The sequence below is a fragment of the Trachemys scripta genome, chromosome 2 (assembly GCF_013100865.1).
Source record: "Trachemys scripta elegans isolate TJP31775 chromosome 2, CAS_Tse_1.0, whole genome shotgun sequence".
NCBI lineage: Eukaryota > Metazoa > Chordata > Testudines > Emydidae > Trachemys > Trachemys scripta.
In genome coordinates, this window is record NC_048299.1 from 42,360,506 (window position 1) to 42,379,186 (window position 18,681).

At 40.9% G+C, this 18,681-nt stretch overlaps 1 protein-coding gene across 4 annotated transcripts in view; it reads left to right on the plus strand.

Moving 5' to 3' along the window:
* The first annotated feature begins 2,964 nt into the window (after window positions 1-2,964).
* Window positions 2,965-18,681, plus strand: part of CFAP69 (cilia and flagella associated protein 69) — a 40,345-nt gene continuing 24,628 nt past the window's right edge. The window contains exons 1-12 of one of the 4 annotated variants that reach the window (XM_034760398.1): window positions 2,966-3,215; window positions 4,659-4,712; window positions 7,076-7,141; window positions 8,039-8,148; window positions 10,116-10,192; window positions 11,527-11,625; window positions 13,563-13,712; window positions 13,830-14,007; window positions 14,703-14,826; window positions 15,719-15,767; window positions 15,880-16,001; window positions 17,210-17,426. In XM_034760398.1, the coding sequence (XP_034616289.1) occupies window positions 3,096-3,215; window positions 4,659-4,712; window positions 7,076-7,141; window positions 8,039-8,148; window positions 10,116-10,192; window positions 11,527-11,625; window positions 13,563-13,712; window positions 13,830-14,007; window positions 14,703-14,826; window positions 15,719-15,767; window positions 15,880-16,001; window positions 17,210-17,426 (1,366 nt within the window). In that variant the 5' untranslated portion in view covers window positions 2,966-3,095. Of the gene's footprint in view, window positions 3,216-3,320; window positions 4,713-7,075; window positions 7,142-8,038; window positions 8,149-10,115; window positions 10,193-11,526; window positions 11,626-13,562; window positions 13,713-13,829; window positions 14,008-14,702; window positions 14,827-15,718; window positions 15,768-15,879; window positions 16,002-17,209; window positions 17,427-18,681 lie in introns of those variants that run through there. The other 3 variants (XM_034760400.1, XM_034760399.1, XM_034760401.1) reach the window with 3 other exon arrangements.

An 18,681-nucleotide genomic window follows, 5' to 3' on the forward strand; every position in this document is an offset into this window, starting at 1 on the left:
GTGCCTGGAGCCGGCCCTGACTATAGCTTGTTGAATTAAGTCTTAGCCACTAGAAAGCATATTTTACTTTTATTTGCTTGTAACAGTTTTGTGTTTGTCCTTTTACTTAAACTCACTTAAAACCTAGCTCTTTTGTTAAATAAACTTTTTACTTTTATTCTAAATCAACCTGAACTGTGTTTGATTTGAAGTGATTATTAACTCCAGTTAAAGCAACAAGCTGCTGTGCATTTGTCTCTTTAAAGGAGATTTGCTGGGCATAGTGCAGTCTGTGCATTGTATGAGGTGAAGGAATGCAAGGGATGGATTGTAATTTATCTGGTGGGGAAGTATTTGTAATGTGGAGGTGTGCATATGGTGCTTGGGTGATGGAGTGGTACAGTATGCAGGGACCCAGCTGTACAGCAGGCTGAATACTACAAAAACATTGTTCAGTTCAACTATGTTTGGCCTATTTTAATGCATACACCCAAATGGATATGTTTACTAACGTTTGGAGAATATCTGTTCTCCATACAAATAACCACATTTGCATGGAAATAAGGGTATTCATGATGCACCATGAGGAATTCTGCTGCAGTCATCCAGTCAGGGACAGTACCAAGTAACTGAAGTGAATAACCACACAATAACCGAGCAGTAGACGTGAGCACATGGCAGACACCTAACAGACTGAACATTATTTGTCCAAATTATCTACCAAATAGTTAAAAATAAGGAAAATGAGAGAGAATCTGGATAAAGGCATGAAAAAATTCACAGACTGGAAAAAGAATTTAATTAATTGGATAGTTAATGAAAAATAAATAAGGCAACCAGTCCTGTTAGTGCAGGTAGTGGGAAGGATTGTGTAGTGGAGGGTGCATGGCACAGTATGGCGGGAGGTTTGCCAAGAGTCAGGGCCCCAGCTCCATTATTGTGTGCAGGGGCTAGACTCCCGGATTCCAGAAAGTGTCATGGAAAGTAGGGGGATGCTAGTGTGGGGGAGAGGGGAAATTTGGTACAGCATGTCCAGTTCTATTAGTGTATGTGGTCTAAAGGTTTTGGTAGAGGTGTCTGTAGTGTAGGAAATATACACAACAGAAGAGGTGTGTGTGTTGGGTGGGGGGTGTTGTAGTTTCAGAATCTATCAGAGCTTGTCTACAGAGTGTGGCCAACTGAGCTGCATTCTATTCCTGCCACTGGCCAACTGGGTGACCTTGTCTAAGTCCCGTCACCTCTGTGCCTCAGTTTCCCCATCTGTAAAACAGAGAAAATTATACTGACCACCTTTCCACAGAGCATTGAGATCTGCTGATGAAAAGCATTATATAAGAGTTGGGTATTATTGTTACACAGGAACAGGTCCCCATGTTGACATTCTTATTTCGGAATAGCTACTGTCCTTTAAATTCACATATTAACTTAATCAGTAATAACTGTCAACTGTAGACAAGCCCTCTGAGAGTGTGCGGGGAGAGGCTGATGTGTAGAGGAAGCGGCGGGACACTGTGTGAGGGGATGCCATGTGTGGCTGGGGCATTGATCTGTAGCGGAGGCAGAGGAACAGGCTGTGTGAGGGGGACCATGTGTGGGCGGGGTGATGTGTAGGGGAGGCAGAGGGACACACTGTGAGGGGGTTGCCATGGCAGTGATATGTAGTGGAGGTGGAGGGACACAGTATTACTTCTGAGGGCATTCTTCACCAAAAAATTAAAAATTCTGTACCACAATTTTAAAAATTCTGCACACAATATTTCAAAATTCTGCAAGTTTTATTTTTCAATAAATAAATGCACAGGCTGCAGCATGGCAGTGGGAAGCACAGGCCACTGGCTGCACAAAGGTGGGAGATCACCCTGCAGCTCCCCCAACCCTCACCCCCAGGACACGGACTCAGTGATGAAGTTGCACCCTGACACAGCACAAGGCCTGGGCCTACCCCAGAAACACCCTGGGGCCCTGCCCCTCTGTGCCAGGGGTGGGGCAGACAGGTTCAACCAGGCAGTATCCAAGTGTGGGGGGATCCAGGTGTGGGGTGAGAGGATTCTATGTGGGACAATCTGGGTGCAGGCAGCTCAGTGGGGGTTCTAGGCGTGCAGGGATCTGGATACACAGAGGCTCATGGGGGGGGGCGTTGTAGGTGCAATGGGACTCTGCAGAGGCTTCCAGGTGAAGGCGGTTGGGGTTCAGCAGAGGGGTCCAGGTGTGGGGGTCTCAGCAGTGGGGTCTAGGTGCTGAGGGAGTGGGGCTTGGTGGGGTGGGGGTCTGGATGCAGTTAGTTGGGGGTCAGTGGCACGGGGATATGGGTGCTCAGGGGGATGCAGAGGGGTGGGGCTCAGGGTCAAGGTTTGAGTGCAGGGAGCTCAGTGGAGGTGGTCTGGGTGCAGGAGTGGGGGTCTAGAGGCAGGAGATCTGGGTGCAGGGGGCTCCAGATGCAGGTTTCAAGGTTCAGTGGGGTGGGGTTTGGGTATGGAGGGCTAGGGGTATCCTGGGCATATGGGGTGGCTTGGCAGAGGTATCTGGGCATGGGAGGTCGGAGGCAAGGTGGTGAGTGGATGGGAGAGCACCTCCCAGTACAGTGACCACTCCCCCTGCAGCTGAGGAGCACTGGGGGCAGGAACCAGGGGAGGATGCTGTACCTACTGCAGCTGGGTGAGGTTTCTGGGAGTGGGTCTGACACAGCCCCAGCCACGCCTTGCAGGGGAAGGGGAAGGGGAAGGGGGACATGCTGTGAGGGGGGTTGAGGTGGAGAGATGCACTGTGAGGGAGAAGGCTACCCGGGAAGGGGTTGAGGTGTAGGGGGAGGCATTGTGAGCGAGAGGGTTGAGGTGGGGAGGGAAGTGCTGTGAGCGAGGGAATTGCTGGGGCGGGGGGGATGTGGCAGCCTTCCCCCCAGTTCTCTCCCTGTGCCGGCCACTAGGGGGAGCTTTTGCTCTGATTTCCGCGCGTTCGAACGCGCCCTGGCAGCTGTTCGGACCCCCTGGGGCTGCCGTAGGCGGCTTCCCCCGCTGCCATGGGAACGGAGCCCGGCCTGTGTTGGTGCCCCGGCGCTGGAGCAGGGAGGTGGCGGCTGCTGCACGAGCCCTGCACTGACCCCGACGTTCACCGCATCGATGTCCTCGCCGGCCGGGTCCGAAGTCGCCCCGGCCCCATCCCCAGCCCTGTCCCATCTGGCCGGCAGGGAGAAGCGCAGGCCGAAGCTGGCTTCGGACAGTGACCTGCGGACCAGCCAGGTGGGCGCGACCCAGGGTGACCGGCACCGACAGTGCGGTCCAGGGGAGCGGGCCGGGGGCGAAGCACGGTCACTGGGGGGAGGAGGAATGATCCAATCAGCCCCCACCACCCCCCAGTCCCCTTCACTCCCCGTCCCCACCTCGTCTCCTGGGTGATGGTCCGTGCGCCCTGCTGCGTGCGGAGGCGCCTTTTGTAGCTGCCCTTAGGAAGCCCCTGCTAGCCCTGGCACCAGGACAGGGAGAACCGGCCGGTCTCGCGGCCTCTCCCCTTCCTCAGCTGTGAGTCCTCCCGCCTCTGCTGCTGTTCCTCGCTTTCCCCCGCAGCAGCAGGAACCCGACCCGGCCCTGAACAGCAGCCGCGAGACCCCACCGCCATCAGAGCTGCAGCACAGCCAAGGAAGGGGGTTGGCGGGGTGAGGGGGCTCTCGGTGGCGGAGAAAGACAGACAGACAGTACTGAATCCGTGTACGTTGTTGCTTGTTTTGACTGAATGAAAGCTGGGCTTTTGTACAAGGGGATGGCATTTGCCCACGGAAGGTTCCTGCTCGTCCCAAGTGGACTTTTCAATTAAAAAAAAATCTAGTTCGTGTGGTTGTGATGAAGATTGAAGCACGTGTAAATTGGTTCAGTGCTGCATCTGGGTGTGTATCACCAAATCAATTCCCTGCCATTGTAGGGGCTTGTGGCACAGGCTAGTTTAGTCTCATAACAGCTGTGACACGTCAGTTTAATCCAGGGATAACTGGGTGGGGTTTCGTGGCCTGTGATGTGCAGATGGTCAGACTAGACTTTTTTTTTTCTGGTCGTCTCTTCTGGCGTCAAACTCAATGAATACAAAAGGGGAAATGACTGCCTAGGAAGTAATATTGTGGAAAGGGATAGGTTGTGGAGGTGGTATGGGTAGAGGGAATGCAAATGGAAATCTGGGACTCCTATCCAGGCATTTATATAAATCAAAAGAAAACTCTATATTTTGAATTATTACTATTATTTATTATTATTATTGTAGCTTCGAAACCACTAAAGTCTCAGGGCTTGTCTTCACTGTGGGCTAAATCAGCACTGTTGCAATCAATGTAGCAGCGTCGATTTATCAGGTCTGGTGAAGATGGAAGAGCACTCTCCTGTCAACTTCAGTATTCTACCTCAACAAGCGTCAGAAGCTATATCGATGTGAGAGTGTCTTCCGTTGACATAGCACGGTGTAGACACCTCAGTAATGTAAATTAAATTATGTAACTAAAATTGCGTAACTTACATCAACTTATCCTGCAGTGTAGACAAGGCCTGAGTCTCATTATCTATGATATCCCTCACACCCCCCACTAGAACTATAGCCTCAAAGTTTAGGTCCTTATTTGTTCATATTTAACATTGTTCAATTTTAGCATTTTTAAATATTGAAAAAAAATTAAGAGCTGTATTTGTTTGTGGTGTATTCAGTTGAAGTCTGTGGACCTTAATCGTGTCATCAAACTACTTGAAGATTCCAACTCGGTAAGTACAACATGAGGAAAAAGGCTTGTGATACATTTTATAAGGGTAATAATAAAATACATGTTACAATTAAATACACAAATAAAACTAAGATAGCCAGATATTGAGCCCCAGTGGTCAGGACTACAAATCCCCAAAGTGGAAGAATTATACTGGTAGAATTACAAATGAGTCTTTCTTTGAAGATATTCAGTGTCAAGGAGCAATGGTACCCATGAACATTTATGTTAAATATTCATTCATGTGCCTAAATATGGACTTTCACAAAAAATTGTTGCAAATGTGTAGATTATAGAATCCAGGTGGGCAAATGACACAGTGTTGGTGTGCAATTGACTGTCCAAGATGGCAACTTTAGATTGTGAAACCCAACACTAAGAAAGCAGTTACAACATCTAGAATTGTTTAAAGCTTGTCAGCATGCATGTAATTGCCCATATTAACTGCTAACATTTCTCTAGGGGCTTGAATTGGAGGAGAGAGAACATTTATAAAGCTCAGGAGTCAAGAACAAATGGGACTAAATAGACACACAGAAAAACAGTAGCAATTATAGTCTGGACCTCAAAAACTATTTTTGGTCTCTGTAGAAAGATTTGACAAATCAAATACACAAGAATTATAAAAGTTCCCTGTGACTGTAAAAGCATAATAATTTATAGTCTTTAAGCAACAGCTTCATGGAACATATCAAATTGATGATTAAAAAATCTAAGAAGAGCTAGTCTTTTTTCTCTCTCTTTTCTTTATGATATACAGCTGAAAGAGTAAGCTGTGCATGATCTTCATAAAAATATTTTTTGTGAGATTGTGTGCTGCACCTCCAGGAGGCAAAGCACACATAGGTGCAACATGGGGAAGGAGGCCTTCAGATTCTGGGCTGGTGGGGTTGAAACAACTGCTGGTCTAATTTAGAGCAGCTCCTTGGCTACTCTAAATTAGCCTTGCCTAGTGGCAAAGGAGCCCAAAATGGCCACAGTGGAGTGTTGTACAGTGCCACTATTGACATGTCCTGACATACCCTTAGTCCCTTTTCCAGCACTGCCCCTTTACCAGGCCTATACAGTGCTGGCATTGAGAGATTCTTGGCTGCAAAAGGGGATTTTATGCAAGATATGGGAACTGTAGCAAAGGAGAGAATTTGGACAGTTCTAGAATCTGAGCTTTATTAAAAAACTGGTCGGTATCAAAAATGGTGCTTCAGAAGAATGGAAAAATTAGGGGCTTGTATGCAGGAGGGATCACCTCAGTAGGAGTACAGATAATGGGAACTGCAACTCCAGAGTGGAACTCTTGTCCATTTAATCCACTATCTTTCCAGTAGTAGTGGGCAGTGGTTAGGTGGACGAAGAGGACAAATACAATCTTGCTTGGCTCGTACCCATTCAGAGTGCTGCTGCAAAGCTCACCTTTCTAGTTCGTCACCTTGACCATGTAATTCCTCTCTTTGCATCCATCCACTGACTCTTTTCTTCATTGCATCAAACTTAAGCTGCTTGTTTTCATTTCTAAGCCCCATCAGGACTTATGCCTAACCAACTTAGTGCTTCTCATATGCTATCAAGTTGTCGACGCTCACCTCCAGTTGGCCAATGACACCAGTCTCCATCACCACGTGTTAAATTTTCAAACAAGCTTTCTTCCACACTGCCCCATATGCTTTGTAGGCACTCTCCCTAAACATTTACAAAGCTACCTCATTATTCTCTTTCAAATCCCTCCTTAAAATTCTCCTTTGTATGATGCCCATCAAAAACTTGACAGTTGGTGTGTTGTGACTGCTGCCTATCGTACTGACCAAGAGTCCAAAACAGAAGTTGCCAGTGAAGGCAGACAAAGAACAACAGGCTGATGCATACACTACTTAATGTGGCATTAGACATTTTCATAACAACAATTTGTGATGCCTCAGATATAATACAACATTTCTGAACAAATCTATCCTGTGTCAATGCATCTTTAATTACATCAGTATGCCTAATTTTAAAATCAAAATGCCATGCCATACCATACTTTCATACAGGCACTATACCAATAGTGATGGCATACTGCTTCACTTATCAGACAACCCTATAGTGCTGTCAGATGCTTTAATCCAGTGAGCCCACATGTTCAACCAAAATATCCATTACTAAAAGACTCTGCAAGATTATAGGAATGTGTTCTGTGCATTTAAAAATATATAGTTAGATCAAAAAACTAATCCTGCTGCTGAACACTTTCAGAATTTCATAGTATCTTGTGCCTTTTCAATCTATTTTTCCACTTGCACTTGAACTCAAAAGGGAATAGAACAAGATCATTTAAGGTTTTAAAGGCACACTGCAATTTAAAGTTAAGGGTTTTTATTTTTTCTTTTTAAGAATGATGAGGAGGAAAGACAGCTAGAAACTCTCAAGAAAGTGATGAAGCAGTATGAGACTGGGCTTGTATCCTTTTTTTTTTCTTTTCTCCTCCACGGAAACTACAGTTCAAATAAGATGTGGTATTTTATATTTTTTTGATATTTTTGACTTTTCAGCAAAGTAGCTTATCATTGGCTACATTTCACAGAGATGTATAGCTTTACCTGATAGCAGCAGTGGTTCACTCATAATTTAATCACTGGCTTAGAAAAGGCCTTCTATGCACACTTATCATTGCTAAGGTTGCTTGGATAAGAAATATTCTTTCGATGCTTGGGGCTACCTGCTTCAAAATAGAATAGAAAAATCTCAGTAAGCAATAACATAGAAAAATGTAGATAAAAGGCTATACAAACTTAAATGTAATTTCAGCTTTTACAACTCAGCACAGATATGGTTTCTAAATGCTATATTGATTAATACTTAAGAAATGCGGATAAGAATAACAAGGACTAGTGGGCATAAGGTGACATTTAAATAAAACCAAACCCAGATTAATTAGCTGGACACTTTTTTTATATATAAACAGTACCAGTGGTATGTAACACATTTCTAGAAATGACAGGTGAGACTAGGTATAAAGATTACCTCACAAATGTGTATTTGGTTCACATTTTCAAACTTGAATGCCTAAAGTTAGGCATATAAACCCATATTTAGGCGTACTTTTCAGTGGTGTTTAGTGCCCACAACTCCCATTGATCTCACTGGGTAAGAAAGCTCAGGTGCTTCACACATTTGAAAATCAGGCCACTTATAGTTAGGGATTTATATGCCTAATTTTTAGTTATCCAAATCTGACTGTGTTGGACTAGAGTATTTCTTTCTGAAAATAAAGTATATTACAAGAAATAAGTTCTTTTTTTTCTCATTCTCAGGAGTTCTAACAGTCTAATTTCCTTAATTATTGAACATTAAAAGCCTCTTAAGGATTTAGCACAAATATTTAAAATTCTTAACCTATGTGCAGAAAAAATTCAGGACCAAGAGGCTTTCATAGAGCCTACATGTGAAATTCTTAAATTATGTGGGTAAGTACATCAGTCTTTAGTAATAAATAGCACTGAGGACTTATATAAGTGCTATACAAATGTTAAGTGATTTTTACAACACCCCTCTGAGATGAGTAGGCATACACTGCTTCCCCTTCTTTCCCTTTTATAAACTGATTTTCTTTGTGTATGATTGCTGTAGACACAAAAAGACAGTTTTTAGTAGTTCCGTGACTGTAGAACTACCTATTGCTACACTCAGGACTGTATTATAATTAACCCCTGGATACCAGAAAGCAGGATGCCCAGGTGTCTCATTGCCTGCAGTAGGGTGTTCTGGGACTATTGGCCCCCAAGAGATTAAACAATAAATCTTGTTAAGGTGTGTTTTGTTGTTTCAAAATGTTCTCCTGGTGAGTTAAAAACCTGAGATGAAGCGAAGGGACCTTAATAACTTTAGGTAAGCTTTATGAAGTGATCAGCTTTAGGTCAGTTTATTGGGGAGGGGGTGGAATACAAAAACAATTTAAGGGTTTTGTTTTAGTTTTATTGATTTTAATCTACTTTAGAATTTAACGTTTAATTGTGAGGGCTTTTTAACATCTTCATTGCCATACTACTCTACATTATTTTCAAATCAGAATGAAGTGTCCGTACTTTCCTTTTGGTTTGAAAATTGCAGCCATAATAATGATTATACAGAAGACTTCCCCTTAACTTTTTTGATCGCTCATTTTCAGCTGATAAATATAGCAGTGATACAACATTGCAACTGAACTTCTTACTTCTCTGAGCATAATTAATTGTGCTGCTTTGCTGCCCCACGGTGGTTAATGAGAGAATACATCATGAAGTTTTCAAGTTTTTTCTGTGTATGGCAGCAACATGACAAACTTTGCAGTGAAGGTGTAAGGTCCATACAACATAGTATCAGTTCAAGTGAGAAGTACATTTTCACCTATTGTAGAGTTCAGAAATAATACTAGCTTCTGCAGTGAATGTATGGATATGGCTTTGGACCCCAGTTCTTTGCTTTAATTTTTGTCTGATAGGGATATTTCCACACTTCAGTGCTTTTACAGATGAGGAGAAGCCAATAATTAGAATAGGTGTTACTTGGAAGTTCCTTTTAGCAGCTGGTCCTGTCGTTCCTACAATTTTCCTCTCTTCCACCACTACCTTTATTTTTTTTTTGTTGCTTATCTTGCTCACATTTCTTTCTTTCTCACCGTTTCTGTCTCTTTCTCCCCATTTGTCCCATTATTTTCTCTCTCCCTTCTTTTCTTCTGGCTCTGCTGCTGATACCAACAGGGGATCTTTCCCTTTCCTAACCCCTCTCCAGAAAACCTACAGCAAAGCTGTGCATGCACTATGTCATGAACGGAGCATAACATCTGAATATTTAATTGAATATGAGGGCAATTTTAGAGCATGTATTTATTACATAAACTCTGTGCTCATGGTATCTGAGTGAATTTACCTAAACAATACCCCAGTTTAAAGAGATAATCTGACTCCAAGTAGCCTAAATACAACTAATAGTTCTATTTTTCCACATTGCTAGCTGTCCTGCCTAGGGATCGGTTCCTTTTTCCCCATCTGTGGTGAGCATGTCTATTCATAGCCTGCTTCTGGTATATGACTGATGTCACCCCAGTTACTGAGCTTAATCTTCCATACTTAAATGACATCTGTTTGCTGGGATTATTTCCTGGTTTACCAAATTTGAATTACTACAATGATACCTGTAGGCATTTACTTCTACCAGCCAAAAAATGAGTTGCTAGATCATGAAAGTAAACATTTTGTTCTGGGATCAGTGTCTGCAAAGAATATACTTGAGGACAGTTTTTCCAAGACATCTTCAAGGAATTTCATAGGATAGAACATGGAAAAATCAATATTTTATCAGATGTTGGCACCAACATGAACATGTTTTGATTAATCTATTTTTTCTGCTGTGTTCTAAGGATAATTATAATAACTTGCTTGTTCAATTTTTGCAGGTTACCATTTTTAAAGAAGAAATTATCTGATGAAGTAAACTACACCCCAGTTACTTTAGAATCAATTGCACAATTGGGTAAGTTAGATTGCTGTGCTGCAATGCCCTCCAGGATAATAAAAAGAACCACAATTATCTTCTCAGTTGTAGCTTAGAATTTATATGATTTTTGTTACTGTACATATAATTACAAGTTCTTGCTACCTCCTGAGTCAGTCAACATTCTGAATTTCCCAGCATTCAGAAGCATTTCTACTTTGCTATGAACTTCATCTGTGCAGCTGTCAGAATATTGGAGAATCCTAATTGGCTGCTTAGCCAATGAGGTTTCTTTCTGCCTAGTGAGAGAGGCTACCCACCAGAGTTAGCCCAGGAGAGCTCAAGAAATAAACCAGTATTACTCCTGTAGCCTGATCCACTGGCTGATTTAATTTTGCTTTGAGTATCTTAACTATTATACTTGAGTTTTTCAAAGAACAAGACCACCACAATCTCTGTGGGTCAAAAGAGCATGGGGTCTTGACTGTCCAATAGAGACGGGAATGAGAAGACGAATAGCAGGTCAGCAAGTGGGAAGACTTGAGCAAGAGAGAGGTGGAGCAAAAGGCCATGTTTGACAGGTCAAACAAAAAGGAATATCCTTGGAACCTGGGAATAGAAAGTTCTCCTGCCTGGAGGTCTTTATTTTCATCTATCCAAAGAGATAGCAAAGTAAACCCACAGTCTCTGTTTCAGACCCTCTTTGGTGGTGTCTGCCCCAAAACTTATTACAAAATGGAGGATTACAAAATTAAAAGAGAAAGCAAGTCAGTCTCTCTTGGGGAGCATGCCCAATTAAACTATCTCCACAGCATGGCTCTCTCCAGTTCTCTCCCTATTTTGTTGAAAAGGTATTTTTTATATGTTCCCCTTATGCCATTGTGCCTCACCAGACGCTAGGATTACTAATATGGCAACCATGCTGTCAGCTGCCATATTAGTAATCCTGCTTTCTTTGTTCTGAGAGAAACTATCTGGAACCATTGAGTTGGCCTAATCCCTCACCACTCTGGGGAGGGGGGAGTTCCAGCCCACCTTACTCAGGGAACTCCAGACTCAGGCTGTAAAACAAAGGGCAACAGAATAGGCTTCTTTATAAACCCCAGGCCATTTTCCCAAAACCACTTCCTTCCCCTCTGTGGCAGTGAATCCTGTCTCAGGTATTTATAGTCAAACCTGGGATAAGTTAATACCGGCCCAAGATGGTTACCCTCATAAGGAATGAACACAAATATATACAGGGTATAAACAGTAAGAAGGGACACACATTACTCAGTGTAGTACAAGAAAATATAAGTAGGAGGAATCATGACATTTTTTAAACTATTCTATCTTGTAAAAATTGCAAATCAGAATTTGCCTGTTTCCTACAGGTTACTTGATGAGGGTGCCAAGCTCTCAAGTGAGGATACAAATCTGTAAGTGTATCATTAGCTTTTACCATCCAGAGCCACCAAACAAACAGCTTGCAGGTAAAATACACAATTTTAAAGTTTTGCAAGAATGAAACAATGAAATGTATGTGATCTGTCATCTACTCTGAAATGACTCTTTGCACTCAGCTCTGACTGCAGTTAAGAATTTTTATTTGCGCAGATAAATAAGTGCCATAATTACCTTAATTAAATAGACCGCATTGGAGAATGTGCCATTTATATACATTCCTATTGAAGATTATATATTTTGTCATTTAAAATATTAAAAATTAAATTATCCATGTGTATGCACTGAATGTATCTGTCTAATCTGGCAATATATGCAAAATTAATTTAGTTAGACATTGTTTATTATAACATTTTGGGGGGCTAGGGTGAAACAGTACAAATGATTGTGGGGAGAGCCACGAGGATTCTGAAACATGGAGGATAAGGGAAAAAGGAGTGAATGGCTTTGGGGCTGGAAGTGGGGAAAAAATATAGAATTCTTGGTTTGGCCATATAACCTCTAGAGCGGAAGCATTGTCTCCTCTTCCTGGGTTTTATGATTTAGGAAGCTTACAGTAACTGGCCATTTCCTTGCCATGGTGGGGACCTCGGACATTGGTACCCCTTAATCTTCTACCAGTGCCACATAATAGTCTAGTCTCCTGTGGGCTTTAATACTTAGCTCTAATTATGGTTGTTGGGTTTGGTGCGTGGGTGCTGGGTGGTATAGGTAGCCTGTGATTGATATATAGGAGGTTGAACTGGATTATCTGATGGTCCCACATGGCCTTTGACTCTGTGACTTTGGTCGCAGGCTACCTGGCTTCTGTGGCCTGCAAAGCTCAGGTTGGTGCTCTCACTCCAATTACAGGAAGCTGGAAATGTCAAAGCAATCTGTTTTTAGTTTTTAAAAGTATTACTCCAAATTCTGCAAACATGTTTAACTTTACATAATTGAGTAGTTCCATTTACTTCAATAAGTGTTGAAATTCTTGGAGTTTTTGCCTTTCCTTTAGACTGGGGTTTAAATTGAGGTATGATCCTGTAAGGTGCTGAGCACTCTGGCAAAGCAGCAAAAGGATCAAAGCACATGCTTAACCCTGCTGAAGTAAATGGAGCTACTCACGAGAGTGTTGACGCTTTGCTGGATCATGGCCAGAGTGCTCAATACTTAAAAGGATTGAGCCCTTGGTCATTCACAGCAGACAAGATATTGCCGGCAGATCTGCTAATGGAAGAGATCATCATTGCAAGTGGTTCCTCTGCCCAATGAGGAAATGAAGGGATGTGTTTGACTAGTACTAAATAAGGGGAATTTTTACAAGAATCTCGTCTTTTAAAAAAAACAAAAATGGGCCTTTTCTCTAAAATATCAGTTGTCTTTTAAAAATTGCTCAAACTTAACTTTCTGTTACCTGATAAGGTGGAACGTAAGAATGTGAACTGCTCATCTCAATACTTCTGTCCCCATCTACACTACAAAAAGAACCACAGTAGTGTTTCTGTATGCATGGGCAAAGGAAAAAACTCATGTTGGCAATTCAAATTTCGTCAACATGACCTTGAGGAGTCATGTTAAGCAATGGGATTTAGTCATGCTGACTGATAGACAGATATGCTAATCATGAGCAGCAGCATGGTCCAGAGAATTAGGGCACTGGACTGGGACTTGGGTTCTGTTCCACGTCTGCCACTGATTTTTTGTGTGACCTAGAGCAAGTCACTTCACTGTTCTGTGCCTCTGTTTCCTCTCACACCATTTGTCTGTTAGACTGCTAACTCTTCAAGCTAGGAACCAACTCTTACTATATGTTTGTATAGCACCTAACACAATGAGGTCTTGATCTTGGTTAAAAGTTTCACTTTAGATAATTTTCAGTAAAATTACTGAAATTCACATTTCATCCATTTTTTGAAGAAAGCTAAATATTATATGTGATTATGCTTGTCTAAATAGTTGTAACTTTCAACTATTGTACATACAGGTTTACACTCTACAAGTGCAAACTATAAGATACAGATGGCTGAATTGGGAGGTTTAGCAGAAACCCTAGTGTTGTCTCTAGCATTGGTTGAAAATCAACTTGCTGAGAAGTTATGGGTACTTAAAGCCCTACAGCATCTCTCCACGTCTGGTTAGTATAGGATATTTTTTTAACAATCTCGTTATCTCAGATATGCTTTTCTTTATATACACCTAAAACAATTACCAACCTGCAGGGAGTTGATTATTCAGACTTTCTTAATTCCAGGAGTAAATTGTAAACTTATGATGAAAGCCCAAGCAGCCAGCAGAATCTGTTCTCATCTAAATGATGCCGATCCCTCTGGACAGCTACTGTTCCGTTCATCAGAAATCCTATGGAACTTATTAGAAAACATGTCAAAGGAAGAAATTGTTAATCAGCTCAGTAACTTGGAATGTATATAGTAAGTACAATCAACCATTATGTAAAATAGTATTGCAATTTTGGAGCAATATATGTAGTTCTAAAATAATATGTTGCTGGATTTTGGCATTTTGTTTGATACATGCTGAGAGACGAGACAAGAGGAATTCAGGTTATGCAGTTTAGCAGTAATTATTTTGGGCCTGATCCTGCAGAAGAAAAGAACTGCAGAATCAGGCCTTAAATCAATGCAGTGCATTACTTTTTTTTTTAGCATTTCAGTATTATAAAATTAGTAGTAAATGATATGTTATAAAATACAAGACTGAGAACCAGATCCTCAGCTCCATTGCTCCATTAGTCAATGGAGTCATGTTGACGTTCACCGAGGATTTGCCCTTCTGTTTTTAAAGGAAATATTTTAATCAGACAGCAAGATGCAGTTAAGCATACCTTTGCTTGAGTAAATAGACATCTCTTTATAAATTCAATTTAACACCTGTAAAACAAAGATTTGTGTCTAATTGTGCCTGTTATAGCAGTTGATGCTTAAATTAGATAGTGGTACATATAAAATATCAATTTTGAAAAACCGTGGGAAGTTGTGGTGCTTGCAACTGCACATTAATCTAGACTGAAAAGTCTGACGTAGCAATGGGATTCATGTACTCAGGAGCTGCACATAAATAGAATACGAAAAGGAATCTAAAACTCTGACTTTCATTTTCTTCTAAGTGCTTTGAAGGAAGTGTTTGTGAACTTACTCATGCATGGTTTCCGTCACTATGATCGCCAGCTAAGAAACGACCTCTTAGTTATAGCCACACTCATAGCTGAAAACCCTGGAGCACCAATGATTGTGAGTATTCATATTTTTGAGCCTTATAGGCTGGTGACATATTAACTACCCTGTTCTGTATGCACTGAATATAGTCCAAAGTTACCACTTTCTTGGGATTTGTTGTATTGTTAAATTCAGCCTATTCTTTCTCTCATTTTTGGCTGTTCAGGGCTTTCCTTCCAGGAAGACTCTGTTTCTTTCTGTAGTTCCCTATGCCTCAGAGACACTCAAACCCTTAACACTGTTAGCTCCTGCCCAATAACATAAAGATGATTTGATAGTGAGAAAACAAAAATAACTGCAAAGCTTAACAGAAAGGTCCTGTTACAGGGAGCCTTATGTTTAAAACTGTACTCATTGTTTGGAAAATCTAAGGAGTAAGTTTATTACCGTAAGTTGCCTAAGAAGTGTGTGTTTACTTCTTCTGGAATATTTCATAGCTTTTACGAGAGAGCTGTACGGTTCGTTGTTTTAAATAAGCTAATATTCTTTTACTCTCTGTTTCATAGTTTTAGATTTAGAATTCTAAATAGTCATGATATAACGAATAATTCGTCAAACAAATTCCTGATTACATGAATCAGCTGGATGTTGTTTAGGGGCCTGGTCAGGCATGTTCTCCTTTTATGGAATTCATCTTTGCTTGAATAAGAGTTTCACATTAAGTTTCACACTTGAATAAGAGTTTCACACTTGCTGGATAGCCCTTATAATTTGGAACTTAATTCACACTTCCTGTTTTCCCAGTAGCCATTTTAGAATGTCCATTGCACTTTTACAGTAACTTATTTCATGTCTGAAGTTTTCAGGGCCCAGATCCTCAAAGGTATTTATGTGCCTAACTGCCATTGATGTCAATGAAATTATGAGCTATGATGTAATTAAAACATTTATTTTGTATGTCTGCTAGGAAAGTGGATTTACTAAGCAGTTAATACTATTAGCAACGTTTAGTGAAGGTAAGATGTCTTATTATTGCACATGTGAAATATAAGTGCTTTTTTCCTAATTATAATCTTTTGAATTTCTTGTTTAGCTTTAGTTGTAATTTGGCTATAATTTCCTTCCCAGTTAAAAGCCATAATCCTTTGGTAAAAGGTTTTAAGCTTACCTACAGTTATGAAGACTTTGAGCTGAAAAAATTGCTGTTTAACATGGTTGCAGTCTTAGCGAAAGATCTGTGTTCAGTACAGGTAAGTTGTACCCAAATTGGTTGTGTAAATAAATGAGGGTTATACTGATCATAGCAATATCCTTTACTATCCATGTCCATATACTCTTCTGTAGGTGAATAATTAATAATCTTATGCCAGTACTTGGCCTCAGACCTCGTGCTGATGCTATACTGCAATATAAGGTGTCTATTTTTAGAGGTTTTGTAAATCTAGTCCAACACTAAAATAATTACCCATTCTGAAAAGCCAATGCTGAACATGACTCAAATGCAGATGTAGACTAGGACAAGCCAAGTTCATCACTGTTTCAGAAACCATGTTTATTGAATTGATGCAGAATATGAACAGTATGTGTCTTCACTGAACTATATTAAGCACGAGTTTCACTGTACCTGCTCCCATTGCCAACCGTAGGTAATTTTCCTAGTACAGACCAGTCCTGTCCTGGGCATTCTCTCCCTATTTCTGCAAATTTTGACAACCTGAAGGAGCCACTGGGCAGTGAGTCAGTGAAACTGATCAGAGGCTTGCTGAGTGCCTATAGTAGCCAAGAACTACCATCAGTCTAGCTTGTCATTAGTTGCTACTCTGTCTTCCAACCACACACCTGTCTTTTGAGCCTTTTATATCAGCATTACACCATACCACCACCATCACCAGCAACAGTCAAAACATCCCTGATACCCCATCAAACTTGTGATGCAGATCCGCCTACCCTCATAATGACTTCAATTTTATAATTATTATTATTGGTTGTATTATTGTAGCAGCTTGAGGTCCTGGTCCATAAGTGGGACTCCTTTGTGCTAGGGGCTGTACAAACAAAGACCCAAAAGCGGTGCCTGCCCCTATGATTATTTATACCAGATGAGGATGTGGCCCAACGGCTTTATCCAAGAGACTAATTTAAAAAAAAAAAAAACAGTATGGTGTTAATCACTGAATTAGAACAAACTCACTGAGGGCTTGATCCACTGACCATTGATACGAGATGATGGTAAAGTGACTATTTATCATGCCCAGTGTGACTATTTATCATGCTCTCTGGGCATGATAAATAGTCTAAACACTGAAGGGTACATTTGAAAAGTCTTAAGGAGGAAATTGCAAACAGTTGGGTTTAAAACTATTTTAAAAATTAGTTGACTCAGTCTCTTAGATTTTTTCATATTTACATGTGACATCTTTAAGCTATATCTATACCTATTTATCTTTTGAATCTGCAGCTGCTAAATGAGGGTAAAGTGGTGCTGGCTTTGTTTCATTATGTCAAACCAAATGAAAAGCCTGGTGTACATGACTGGTCTGCTGCCCAATATGAAGAATTACAGCTTCACGCAATTGCTACGTTAGCTTCAGTAGCTCCATTGTTAGTGGATGACTATATGACCTGTCAAGGGAATACTCGTCTCCTTATGTTTCTGGAATGGTGTGTGGGCCAGGGTGAGTTGACTTTAGACATCTACTCAATTATATATCATGGCCCTGAAAATACAACACAACTATTAGACAGAAAAACTGTAAAACTGATGAACATGGAATACAATTTTCAAAAATAGTTCATGTAGGAAATGTATCAGTTTTCTTATCAGTTTTTGAAAAACATAAATAAATAGGAATGAACTCTCATATTGAAGAAAGATGCTCTACAGTTTTCTACACAGCAGCTCATCCAATGCATTACTTTTTTTATTCCAGTTTTGGGTGTTTCCTGCACAGAAATAAGTAAATTTATTCAGATGAATATTTTATGGTACAGATAAATATTCACTTAATCTGGTAATTTCTGTCTTCCCTCTTTTTAAAGACACCATAATAGAGGCTCAACTTAAATGTATACCCCAAGTTAAAAAAACATAGTAAGAGAACCAAAAAAAAAACAAAAAAAGAGAACTGTGGCTAAACAACAAAATAAAAGAAGCATTGAGAGGCAAAAAGGCATCCTTTAAAACGTGGATGTTAAATCCTAGTGAGGAAAATAGAAAGGAGCATAAACTCTGGCAAGTGAAGTGTAAAAATATAATTAGGCCAAAAAAGAATTTGAAGAACAGCAACCAAAGACTCAAAAAAGTAACAGCAAAAAAAAATTAAGTAAATCAGAAGCAGGAAGCCTGCTAAACAACCAGTGGGGCCACCAGATGATCAAGATGATAAAGGAGAACTCAAGGACGATAAGGCCATTGCGGAGAAACTAAATGAATTCTTTGCATCAGTCTTCACAGCTGAGGATGTGAGGGAGATTCCTAAACCTGAGCCATTCTTTTTAGGTGACAAATCTGAGGAACTGTCCCAGATTGAGGTGGTGCTAGAGGAGGTTTTGGAACAAATAGATAAACGGAAATAAGTCACCAGGACCAGATGGTATTCATCCAAGAGTTCTGAAGGAACTCAAATGTGAAATTGCAGAACTACTAACTGTAGTCTGTAAGTTATCATTTAAATGAGCTTCTGTACCAAATGACTGGAGGATAGCTAATATGATGCCAATTTTTAAAAAGATCTCCAGAGATGATCCCGGCAATTACAGGCCGGTAAGCCCGACTTCAGTACCGGGCAAACTAGTTGAAGCTATAGTAAATAACAAAATTGTCAGACACATAGATGAACTTAATTTGTTGGAAAAGAGTCAACATGGTTTTTGTAAAGGGAAATCATGCCTCACCAATCTACTAGAATTCTTTGAGGGGGGTCAACAAGC